We start from the raw sequence: 12,299 nt of genomic DNA on the forward strand, positions 1-12,299 counted from the left end.
CAGCCCTGCCCCAACTCCCTCCTTACACCACTAGGGCCCACGGCCCATCACTGCAATCACTCTCACACAAACCTCAACTCCACTGTCCTCTCCGGTACTCACCTGGCAAAGGCCCAGCCCTGGCCCAATCCAGCAGCCCATCCCATTCCTCAGCCAGCCCGCCTTCCCCACCGGCTGCCCAGGCAAGGCTTGCCTGGCTCCCTGCCTACCTCAGCAACCACTCCTTACCCGTCCCCTTGCTGGCCCTCCTCAGCCTCCACACCTCCAAACACTGCGGCTCCTCGCACTGGACCCTCAGATCCCCTTTCCCGCTCAGCAACTTCTACCCCCAGGTGATACCATCCAAGTCCCTGGCTTTAAATACATCTCACACGCCGATGAGCAGCTCCCGCCCACACTGTTCCCTGCACAGCACCATCTCAAGTCCAGCTTTCCACCCAGTGTCTCCACGGCCAGCACCAAACTCCTGACTCCCCCGCCCCCCAGCTTGCTCACCCCAGTCTTCCTCCATCTCATTACTTGGCCAATTTATCTTCCAGATGCTCGGGGGGAAACCTGAAACTATCCTTGCCTCCCCTCCTGCTCCCACCCTCATCCAGCCCACCAGTTCTCCTCCAGTGCCTGACCACTTCTCACCACCAGCACCTGGCTGGAGCCACTGCCAGCTCACCTGCTCTGTGGCAGTCAATTCCTGACTGCTCTCCTGATCCCTCTTCAGTCTGCTTCCCACTCAGCAGCCAGAAAGACCCTTTTAAAACCAGGCAGAGCAGTCTTGCCTCTGCTCAAAGCCCTCCAACAGCTTTTCATCCAACTCAGGAAAAGCCAAAATCCTTATCAGGGCCACAATCTACATAATTTATAGGCCTACATAATCTCTGTCCAATCACACCACCTCCTCAGGGTTCTCAGAGGTACCAGGCACCTCCCGCCTCAGTGCCTTTGCACATGCTGCCCACACACTGCATAACGGGCTTCCCTCAACTCCTCCAGGCCTTTACTCAAATGCCACCTTCTCATTGCAGCCTTTCATGGCCACCTGAACTTTCAACACCCACCCCTAACAATTTCTACCCCTCTTCTCTATTTTTTTTCTTGGTACTTATCAATAACTAACATTTACACATTTGACTTATTTTTAGGGTGTATTGCTTGTCTCCCCAACCAGAATGGAAGTTCCACGAGATCAGGAATTTTTGTCTATTTAATTCACTGCTCTTCCGCAGAGCCTTGAACCTAGGGGAACCTACGGGGAAAAACCTATATTTTTTTAAGGGATAAATTAATGGCCTGCAGGTCCTGAATGATTCCTCTCTGACCTCACGTACTGTTCCCCACTATCCCCCCTCCTCCATTTATTTTCTTCACAGAACTTGTCACCAGTCACCACACAATGCTTCTGCTTATCTGTTCACTGTCTGTCTCCTCCACCAGGAGGTCAGCTCCACAAGAGCAGGAACCTGGTCTGATTTCACGGCTGTGCTCCCAGAGCCTCACAGGAAGCAGGCCCCCAACAGACATCTGCTGAAGGAAAGCATTCCTTTCCTTCCCGCTCTCCCGGACCGGGCCACCATCAGTTCTCAGCTGGACTGTCAACACCCTCACTCGCCTCCCTATCTTCCAGACCCTTCTCCTCCCAGCGTCCATAGCAGGAATTCTCCACCCCCAAAACTCAAGCACAACTGATTCTGCTACAACCGTTTATCAGCAGCCCCACTGCCCACCCCAACCCTGCTGCATTGTTGGTACTAAACTTGTGCCCAGAGCAGGACACGGCCGTGTGCTCCCCCGGCTGAAAGGCCCTCCATCTCCCTCTCTTGACCTGCTACACTAGACATGGTTCAGGACTTTGATGTCAGCTCTCCCGGGAATCTTCGTCTGACCAGCCAGGTCCATGCCTATTACACGGCTGGGCAAGGGTCCCTCCTGGGCACTCTGAGAGCACCCCATGTGAACTCAAACCTAAACACTTAGGGTTTGTTTGTGGACTTGCAATATCTCCTCACATTAGAAAAACTCAGTTCAGTCCACCTCTCGTGTCTCTCTTCCCTATGGGTCTCCTTCACTACTCACACAGAATACTTCACTTCTGGTCACGAAATGTGTGGGCGGTTTTCCCCATACCGAGCAATTCTCTGTGACACCAGCTGAGTGTCCTACAATTTAAATTAATTGACACCATCTACCTAGAGACGGTGTCAGATCCCACAGGTGAAGGGCTCAGTCCCACAAGACTGCTCCCACCCTACTTCAGGTGCCAACAGAAAGTAGCAGGTCCTCAGATTACCTACAACTTCTGTCCCATTTGGCTACAAATTGGAGGTTCCCAGGATCCCTCCTCAGATTCGATTAACTTGCTAGAGCAGCTCAGAGAACTCAGGGAAACACTTAATGTTTACCAGTTTATTAAAGGATATGAAAAAGGATACAGATGAATAACCAGATGGAGAGATATATAAGGCAAGGTCTGGGAGGGTCCTGAGCACAGGAGTTTCTGTCTCTGTGGAGTTGGGGTGCACCACCCTCCAGTATGGATGTGTCCACCAACCTTGAAGCTCTCCAAACCCCGTTACTTTTGGGATTTTTATGGAGGCTTCCTCATGTAGGCATGCTCAATTATTAACTCTAGTTTCAGCCCCTCTCCCCTCTCTGGAGGATAGGACGTGGGGCTGAAAATTCTAAGCTTCTAATCATGGCTTGGTCTTTCTGGTGACCAGCCCCCACCCAGGAGCCAACGAGGAGCCCACCCAGAGTCAAGAGAACAAAAGATGCTCCCAGTGCTCATATCACTTAGGAATTTACAAGGGTTTTAGGAGCCTGTGCCAGAAACCAGGGGCAGAGACCAATATATATATTTCCATTATCTCACACCCATACTAGGTTGGTAAGCAGCTTGTTACCAGGTCTGTGTGGTGTCTATCACACTGGGGGCACTATGGGTTCCTAACATTATATGGTTCTGAAGAAAATACACTAAGGGAATCTGAAACAAATTATGGATTGTGTGAACACTGATGAGTATTTCTCCCATTCTTTGATAAAACTGAACCTGATAAAGCTACTCCTCAGTCCATACCCCTAATACCTCCAGACTGAATGATCTACTCTTTCACCCAAGAGAGGAGACCAAACACTCTCACAGAGGTTGTTAGCAGCAGCAGAAGAAACAAAAACTTAAGGAACCCTCAGCACCTTGCCCAGCTCTGAACTGGCAGTGGAATGAAGATCAGCTGAAACAACAGGCTGGATGACAGGTGGGCCTTTGCCAACAGTGAGTTCAGGCTATTAACTTGGTTTCCCCCGGACGCCCTTCCAGGTTCAGACGATACAAGAGCTACCAACACAGAAGAACAGAGCAAACACGGGACCTTTTCCTGGCTGTGCTTCCCGGCCGGTGTCCTTAGGGTATGGCAGTCCTTCAAGACTTTCTGCTATGTTTTCCTGCTTCTAATTTCTTGCTATGCAGCATTCACCCCTATCACACATTTCCTAGCTGCCTTCGAAAGCACACGAACTTGCCTAATAAGATTCCCATGGGAGAAGCAGAAGATCTTTTGCTGTTTCTCCTACTTAATATCAACACTGATCACATGATCTAATTTCTATGAATCCTGGGGCTCTAGCTGGAGGAAACGAGAGATGGAGCCTATTTTTCATCTCTGTTCCCGCTGGAGCATCAACCACAGCAGTGAAATCACCAACACTCCCTCCCGCTCTTTCTCTTTCCTGCCATCCCCAAGATCATCTGTTAAACTCAGAAGATCACTGCCCCGTACCTGTCGTTAGTGTTGCTCATGTGCAGCTCCTGTCTTGCTCACCAGCTGTGACCTCCTTGGGGACAAGGGCCTTGTGTGATCCAACTAATATAAATTTTAATTAATTAACATAGCATGTGAACCAGAAGCTTTTTTTTTTTTTTTTAAAGATTTTATTTATTCATTTTTTTCCCCCCAAAGCCCCAGCAGATAGTTGTATGTCATAGGTTCACATCCTTCTAGTTGCTGTACGTGGGACTCGGCCTCGCGCTGGACGGAGAAGTGGTGCCTTGGGGCGCGCCCGGGATCCGAACCCGGGCCACCAGCATCAGAGCGCGCGCACTTAACCGCTAAGCCACGGAGCCGGCCCAGAACCAGAAGCTTTGAGAAAACTCCTGCATTTCACCTTCCTATAGAACCACTAGGAGGTTCCAAAGCCACTTTCAGCTCCAAGGCTCTCAGAGTCTGTGAAATTAGTGTCTAGACCTTGTGGGCCAATCAAGGAACACGGAGACACAGACGTGCGCCCCAAGAGCAGAGAGGCAGTGATCAAACTAATCTGACCACTGGGCAGCAGAAAGGGACCAGCTCTAATCCAGCCCCCTGCCTAAGTCCTGTCAACAAGCAAATCATTCAAAATGCTCTTCTATCCTCTTTTTAAAGTTTTATTTGGGTAGCAATGTCACTAGTGATTAAATATGGGCAGTGCAGTGTTCCTATTTTTATTATTATATTACAAGGTATTTTCTAACAGAACTTTCTACAATCCCGATTCCATGACATGAACTATTTCTTGATAAACATTCTCTGACGGGGTTTTGTTCTCCTCCTTTTGTTTCATCTCCTGTGCTCTCACAAGCTTTGAGGGAGGTCATGTTAACACCCTTCTTGGCATCCTGGTTCCAAGTCACCCTGTGGTTCACACGCTGAGCCTACACAGCCTCTCCCCTCCCGCTCCAACCCAGGATCTAACTCGAGTATTCCTCTTCTGCATCCCCCTTTCTTTTTTTTGTTTTTTTTTTGTGAGGAAGATCGGCCCTGAGCTAACATCTGCCAATCCTCCTCTTTTTGCTGAGCAAGACCGGCCCTGGGCTAACATCCATGCCCATCTTCCTCCACTTTATATGGGACTCCGCCACAGCATGGCTCCACAAGTGGTGCGTCGGTGCGCCCGGGATCCGAACCAGCGAACCCTGGGCCGCCGCAGCAGAGCGCGCGCACCCAACCGCCTGCGCCACCGGGCCGGCCCCTGTATCCCCCTTTCTAATGCTTACTTTACAGCCTGAGCCCAGGGTAAAAATTCTATAACTTCCCCAGTTAAACTGCTCTAGTGTTAAATCAACTTTATATCACATTATATTTATGACCATCTACATATTATGCCCGCATTCCCAGCTCCCATGTACTTGCAGGGACTCCTGGTGAAGACATATCTGGAAATTCATGCTTTGAGGAACACTCCTTCCCAACTCACCACCCGTAAAAAAAACGATAGAGGGGAAAACCCCACAATAGGCAAGCCTAAAAACAGACAAGCCTTTCCGAATACAGGAAACATAAAGGGATGAACACGCTGACACTTGGGCCCACGAGGCTCTCAGCCTGGAAGACCTCAGTTAGGCAGCTCTCAGCTCCAGTGGAGAAACAGGGACTCGGGGGCCCCCAAAACAAGCAGGGGACCAGAACCAGGTTCCTGCTCAAAGCCAGGGGCCAGGACATTTCCTCACTCCGCATGTCGTGGTCTGCACCCTGGGGGAGAGAGTAAGACCTCCACTGCAGGGGCCGGCCCCGGTGGCGCAAGCGGTTAAGTGCATGCTCTCCACTGCGGCGGCCCGGGGTTCATGGGTTCAGGTCCTGGGCACGCACCGACGCACTGCTTGTCACACCATGCTGTGGCGGCATCCCATATAAAGTAGAGGAAGATGGGCACGGATGTTAGCTCAGGGCCAGTCTTCCTCGGTAAAAAAGAGGAGCAGCAGCATCAGATGTTAGCTCACAGCTGATCTTTCTCACGGAAAAAAAAAACAAAACAAGACCTCCACTGTAAGACCTGGTTCTGGACTGGACCCAGGAAAGGAAAATGCAAAACCACAGAAGGGGGGATGGTGGAAAGAGAGAAGAATATCTCAAAAGAAACAGTAAGAAGAGGATTTCAAGCCAGATGAAAATAGAACAATAGGAGAAATACTTTAAAATAAGTACATTAGGGTCCTCAACAATTTAAATGAAGAAACATTTCAAAACAAACACATTCATACCAGAAATTAAGAACCAAAAATAGGCAGAAATGAACCAAATAGAAATCTTAGAAATAACAAAAATAATCATTGCAATAAAAATTCAACGTAACACATGACCGTACACAAAGAATTAGTACGCTGGAAAATAACACTTGGGAATCCATCCAGAAGGTAGCACTAGAAAAAGATACCCAAATCATGAGAAAGCAGTTAAAGAGGAATGGAGATGGACTAGGACGTGCTAGTGTATAATTAATAGAAGTTCACTCAAGAGTTGAGAGCAAAACAAAGTTATTTTCAGAAGTACAAAGACAAAGCAGCAACCGTTCACAGACCCCCAGTGTACTTTAAAAGCAAAGTGATCTAAAAGGGAAGAAGAGGGATATAAGAAACAAGAGCAAATATGAAAACTGATGCCATATGCCAGTGAATTTAACTGTTAACTGTAAAATACCACAATTTGGGGCCGGTCCTGTGGCTTAGCGGTTAAGTGCGCGCGCTCCGCTACTGGCGGCCCGGGTTCAGATCCCAGGCGCGCACCAACGCACTGCTTCTCCGGCCATGCTGAGGCCACATCCCACATACAGCAACTAGAAGGATGTGCAACTATGACATACAACTATCTACTGGGGCTTTGGGGAGAAAAAAAAAAGGAGGATTGGCAATAGATGTTAGCTCAGGGCCAGTCTTCCTCAGCAAAAAGAGGAGGATTAGCAAGGATGTTAGCTCAGGGCTGATCTTCCTCACAAAAAAATATAAATAAACAAATAAATAAAATACCACAATTTGAATGTGAAAAGAAGTAAAGCTAAAACTCTAGGCCATAATGACAAGGCGGGCGGGTGGCTAAGGTGTGCTCAAGTTCTTGTCTCTCAAGTGGAACAGGGGGAAGGTGAACGGGGCTGGGCTCTACGGCAGAGAAACGCAGCATCAGAGACACTTCAATACCCAGGCATGAAACTTTCCTGTTCACTTTTCAAAGATGATCTAATTTAAACTTGAAAAACTGACTTGTCTCTTCCTCTAGAAAACCTGTGTCAACCTTAAGCCTTCAGTATAACAGAAAATCCAGTTTCAAAATTTCACTTTACAGGAGGGAAGAAAACAGTGACGCCAGCTATAAAATGAGTGGAACATCTCTCTGTGAATTAATAGGGTAAAAATCAAACCGTGAACGCAAGTCAGGTCAACCAATGTACTTAAAGATGCTCTGCTCACATCTTTCTTACTGAGCAATGCCGCAGAGTGAGGCAAATTCCAGGACTGTGTTTTAAGGAAACCTAGAATGGTATTCTTGCCATTAACCTCATTTCCAATACTCAGAGAAAAACATCTTGAGGCAAATTCCCTCTAAAGAGCTTTTTTCTTTTTTAAACCAACACGTTAGGTAACTTTACACACACCAAGTCATAATCCTACATCTGGAAAAATACTGGCATTGAATATAAAGAATGTGTGTAATCAGCCTTATCTGAGTGACACCACTTGTCCAGGTAAAACTACCTCTATCTCGGATGCTGCTGCCATAATGCACAGCATGGACATCTGGGTTCCAAACAATAAGTCATTCATTCATTCTCCCACCTTGCAATACAAGTCTGAAGTGGGGTTACAGGTTATTTCATAAGAACACATTTTTTGAGATAAAATTAAGCCTTCAACATCCTCCAGTATCCAGTAAGCACTGGGCCAGTTTTACAACGTTCCTAGCAATGCATGCTTCCTTCCTGGAGTTAATCCCATCAGGTGACTCCAGGCAGAGAGCAGCCCCTGAACCAGTTGGCCAACAGGGTTCCCAAAGACTCTCCCATGTGAAAAGCATTTGGTTTTCAAAGACCTTAACCTCTACTGAAAACATGAGTATTAAAGCTAATCCTATACTATTACTAATCACTTGAGAGTGATTCAAGGAGAAAGGCAGACAGGGAATGCTGTTACCGGGAGGGTGAAGAAGGCGGGGTGCTTCGCTTCGTCTTCATATTTGCCTTCGGTGGAACTCCCCGCCTCCATGGATTTGGATGTCGTGTTCTTGCCGATACCCATCATTAAGAGAACACAAGTGGTCTGGCCAGTGGACGGGAGTGGCTGGAGGTGAAGGCGTGTTCAAGCGGGCAGCCCAGGATCAGGGCTGGCTCTTCAGTGCCTGGAGCGCCCGATTCTCAGGCAGAGCTGAGCCCCACAAGCGCCATCTCTTAGCACCTAGGAAAACAGAAAACAGCCAAATCACCTCAAGCACACACACATCTCAGGACACATGGTCATCACGTCTCCTGCACGGAAAAGTCAGAGTACAAGTTCCCCCCGAACATCCAAAAATACATTACTTAATTACACTTTTCAAGTCCCCACTCTTCTTCATTTACAGTCACTCACTGAGTCTCAACTGTCCCCTGGAGAGAGGGACTATATTTCATCAAAAATATCACAATACCAGGGACACAAAATAGCAGAGGTATTTCTTTGACATGCATTACAGCATATATCTTATAGCCCAGCACTATCCAATGGAACTTTCTGCAATGATGGAAATATTCTACATCTGTCTTGTCCAATACAGTCGTCACTAGTCACAAGGCTATTGGGCCTGAAATGTGACTTGTGCAAAGGAGAAACTGAATTTTTAATTGTATCTAATTTTAATTAAAATTTAAATAGCCACTTGTGGCTAATGGCAATCATACTACACAATGCAGTTATAACCAATTTACTATGATTGGATGGATATTGAAATAATTCTGAATTCCCTACAGGTGCCCAACTAAAGGCAGGAGAAGGCACTCAAAAGCATAAAGAAATGGAGATAAAACCAACCTGGGATTAAATGGCCACACAGAATTCCAGGAAGGTAGCAAGAGGACCTTTAAATGGGCTAAAATGAAATATAAAAAACAGAGCCAAAATATTCTATATCAAGTGACAACATAAACCTAAAGAAAAAATTCAACCAAAAAAGGGAGGAGAGAGGGGGAAAAGGGGAGGTAAAGTGTCAAGAGATAAGAAAGGAGCAGGAAGATCAACACTACTAGACCCACGACGGATCTGACATGCTCAGAGAATCTGTACAATACTCCTGGCTACGAGAAAATCTAAGCAAAAGTCAAAAGCAAGAAGCTACTGAAACAATCCTAGGCAGCCAAGTTTCAGTGAAGCAGAAGAAAATTAAAAACTCAATTTCAAACAACAGAAGCATGACTTTGACAATAAAAGAGATCCACCCAAAGATTAACAAGCATTTGGAGAATTTGGCGTCATAAATGAGAGGGCACAAAGGATCCCTCCAAGAGTTCGCACATGTACAATCCAACGTGCCTAGGTATGCCTAAATTTTTATGAGCAAGAAAAAAATACCACCAGCAGGCAGGGGTGAGAAGGGACAGAGAACATTCACTGGCACTCTGATTAGAATGATGTCAGAGCTCAGCACCAATTAATTTCCCACCGAGAACGAATAACCCAGCCAAGCTGTCCTGCAAATGTGAAGACAGACCTATAAGAAGTTTAAAAATACAAGCAGGAAACCTCCTGTTCAAGGAATTCTCTTAGGGACACTTTTCACTCAAAAAATACTTTGGATGAGCCAGGGAGAAAAAAAATGAACAAATAAGAGAAAGAATTATACAAAATTTGAGAATTCAATAGTTAGAGGGCAAAAAGGAAAAATAAAAGAAATAGTTGCCAGAACATCAAGTTGCATTAATGGAAGAGGAGCTAGGTGCACACATCACATGTGTTTGAGGTGGCTCTTATGGTTTAAATGTTCATGCACACTTTGCATTCTTGTTCATATCATATGCATGTCTGTTTAAAGCAGTGGCTCTCAACCAGGAGTCATTTTCCCTCCAGGGGACATCTGGCAATGTCTGGAGACATTTTTGGTCATCACGACTAGAGGAGAGCTACTAGTATATCTAAGACGGAGAGGCCAGGAGTGCTGCTAAACATCCTATAATGCATAGGACAGATCTCACAATAAAGAATTATCCAATCCCAAATGTCAAGGGTGCCAAGGCTTAGAAACCCTGGTTTAAAGATATTTTCCTCCTCCCAAAAGTGCCACGTGAATCCTTAGCACAAGATCATGTTCTCCAAGGGATGCATGTCCCAGTTTGAGAAGCAGGGACATGCATATCACAAGACAGAGCCCATAACAGAGTAAGTCTATGCGACTTTGTGCAGTTTAGAGACTTTTTAAATAATTTTTCCCTTTTCAATAACAGGGATGAGTGGGTCATTACATTTTTCCCTATCTTTTCTACTGCTTGTAGGGAATATGAGTACCCACTTTACTACGCAGTTTCCAACACATAAAGGTGGAGACTTTCTATATTCAGAGGGGAAGTTATGGACATTGCTTAGAAAACCCTAAAGGCTCTACCTGCAGCCCTGACAGAGGTGATGTATGTTAATTACTTAGAATTAACCTTTTTCCTACATTCTTATTTATAGTGTTTTACAACAATTAAAAAAAAAAAAAACAATTCCTTGCGACAGGAAGGAATTTTGCAGAGGCAAAGTTTGCAAAGAAGCAGGACTGTCCCTTCATCTGTTCATCTGCTATATAGCTACTGATGGGACTGTTACTTTGCATGACTGCTCAGGTTCCTATGACTCAAGACCTTTCCTTGAACTATTTACTGGTCCTTTCCTTAAATACATATTTCAGCTTCGCCATAGGCGTGATTAGTCCTCTTCCTGAAGTGCGTGGATGTACCCTTCAGTGAGTCTCTGTCTCTCCTCACCTGGGGCCCCCTATGCCTGACACTCCAGGTACAGCGCTCAGCCTGCTGATCTGGTCACCTAGACACCACCAACAGGTGAGTCCAATGAGGCCAGCTTCCTGTCACTTCAGACTGCCCCTGCCCACTGAAGCCAACTGGCCCAAACCCAGCCACGTCCCAAGGTGGATCAGAGAAGCAGGGACATGAGTCACTGAGCAGCTCACTGCACAGGAGATGGCCGGCACATCAGCTAGGACCATAGAGTCCCCGGAGGGTGACAAGATAAAGCGGATATACTGAATTCAGCAGGAAAGAGGAGAATCTAAAGAGGCTCAAAGACGATAAGGATAATGGTCAGCTCTGTGGTTTGGGAAGGGACTTACTTATTGTGCAAAAGGTGGACAAAGCAGCACGCCAAGTGGAGGCAGGAAGATCTGAAGCCTGGGTATCTGTGTAGGTGAGAAATGGCTGTACAGCAGCATAGACGTGGGAAAAGAGGAAGGCAGGTGGTGAGAGAGAAACTGGAGAGCAGAACAGAACTAGCACCCACCTGTGCAGAGGGCATAGGGACAGGGAAAGAGTCAAAATGGCACTAAGGTCTCTAACCTGGGAGTCCGAGATGGTGATAACATATAATAACATTTTATTTCTGATTATGAAAACACTGTAGAGACTTCTTGGAAAGACAAAAGCACAAATCACATTTTAAAACCCCCTCTGCAATCCCCACAGTACACCTATTTGGCAACTAAGAAAGGCTCCAACTACAAAAAACACAGTTGAGAACACTTCCCCGAGCCTTGTACACAAAAGAGTTGGCCCCAGCATTGGCACCCAGGTCTCATGAAGGCGGTAGGGGTGTCAGTGGACATCAGAGGGGAATGAACAAGCAGAAAGCAGACCAAGCTAGACAGTCAGAGTGGAGTTAATGCCCAATGAGGCAAAATGAATGCAGGAATCAGGAGAGTACCTTTAAAATAATTCTAATTCGTTCGTATCCTCAGTGGAATTCAAGAAAAAGTCGTAACTAATGGACCAAAAAGAATTCTTGGAAATTAAACATGACTGCCAAAATAAGTCTGTTGGTAGATGCACTACTGGGAACCAAACTTGTAGATTACTAGAACAATTCCATAAATAGAGCAAGAAGAACAAATATCTGTATAAGAGGAGTTCCCATAGACAGATGGGTAATGGAACAGATGGATAAGAAATCAAAGAAATGCAGACAAAAAGTATCCTCACACTGAAAACAGACTCAGGTCCACTGGACATCTCAGGCACTGGGGAGGTGCTGAGAGACACCACCCACACGTCCCAGGACAATGTCTGAATTCCAGAGATCTAAAATCCTGAAAACTCGTCAGAAAAAAACAAAAACACTGTTTACAAAGGAATGATTAGCATATTGTCTTTTATTATACTATATATTATATAAAGACTTCTTATCTAATCGCAAAAAAACAGAAGAAAAAGCGATGTCTCCAGCATTCTGAGAGGAAAGAAGGCAGACCCTAAAGTTCCACCTCCAGACAACCCTCAGTGGTCCCACCACCCTTCAACATCCACCACTACCTACTCTATCATAT

The 12,299-nt window shown here is 46.1% G+C and overlaps 1 protein-coding gene across 8 annotated transcripts in view; it reads right to left on the bottom strand.

Moving 5' to 3' along the window:
- The window catches only part of SLC23A2 (solute carrier family 23 member 2), a 137,738-nt gene that overhangs the window by 79,057 nt on the left and 46,382 nt on the right, over positions 1-12,299 (bottom strand). For all 8 annotated transcript variants that reach the window (XM_087445567.1, XM_087445571.1, XM_087445569.1 and 5 more), the window contains one exon: positions 7,931-8,191. In XM_087445567.1, coding sequence (XP_087301693.1) covers positions 7,931-8,038 — 108 coding nt within the window. In that variant the 5' untranslated portion in view covers positions 8,039-8,191. The remainder of the gene's footprint in view (positions 1-7,930; positions 8,192-12,299) is intronic.

The sequence above is a fragment of the Ceratotherium simum genome, chromosome 21, assembly GCF_057802395.1.
Source record: "Ceratotherium simum simum isolate JZ-2026a chromosome 21, ASM5780239v1, whole genome shotgun sequence".
NCBI classification, from domain to species: domain Eukaryota; kingdom Metazoa; phylum Chordata; class Mammalia; order Perissodactyla; family Rhinocerotidae; genus Ceratotherium; species Ceratotherium simum.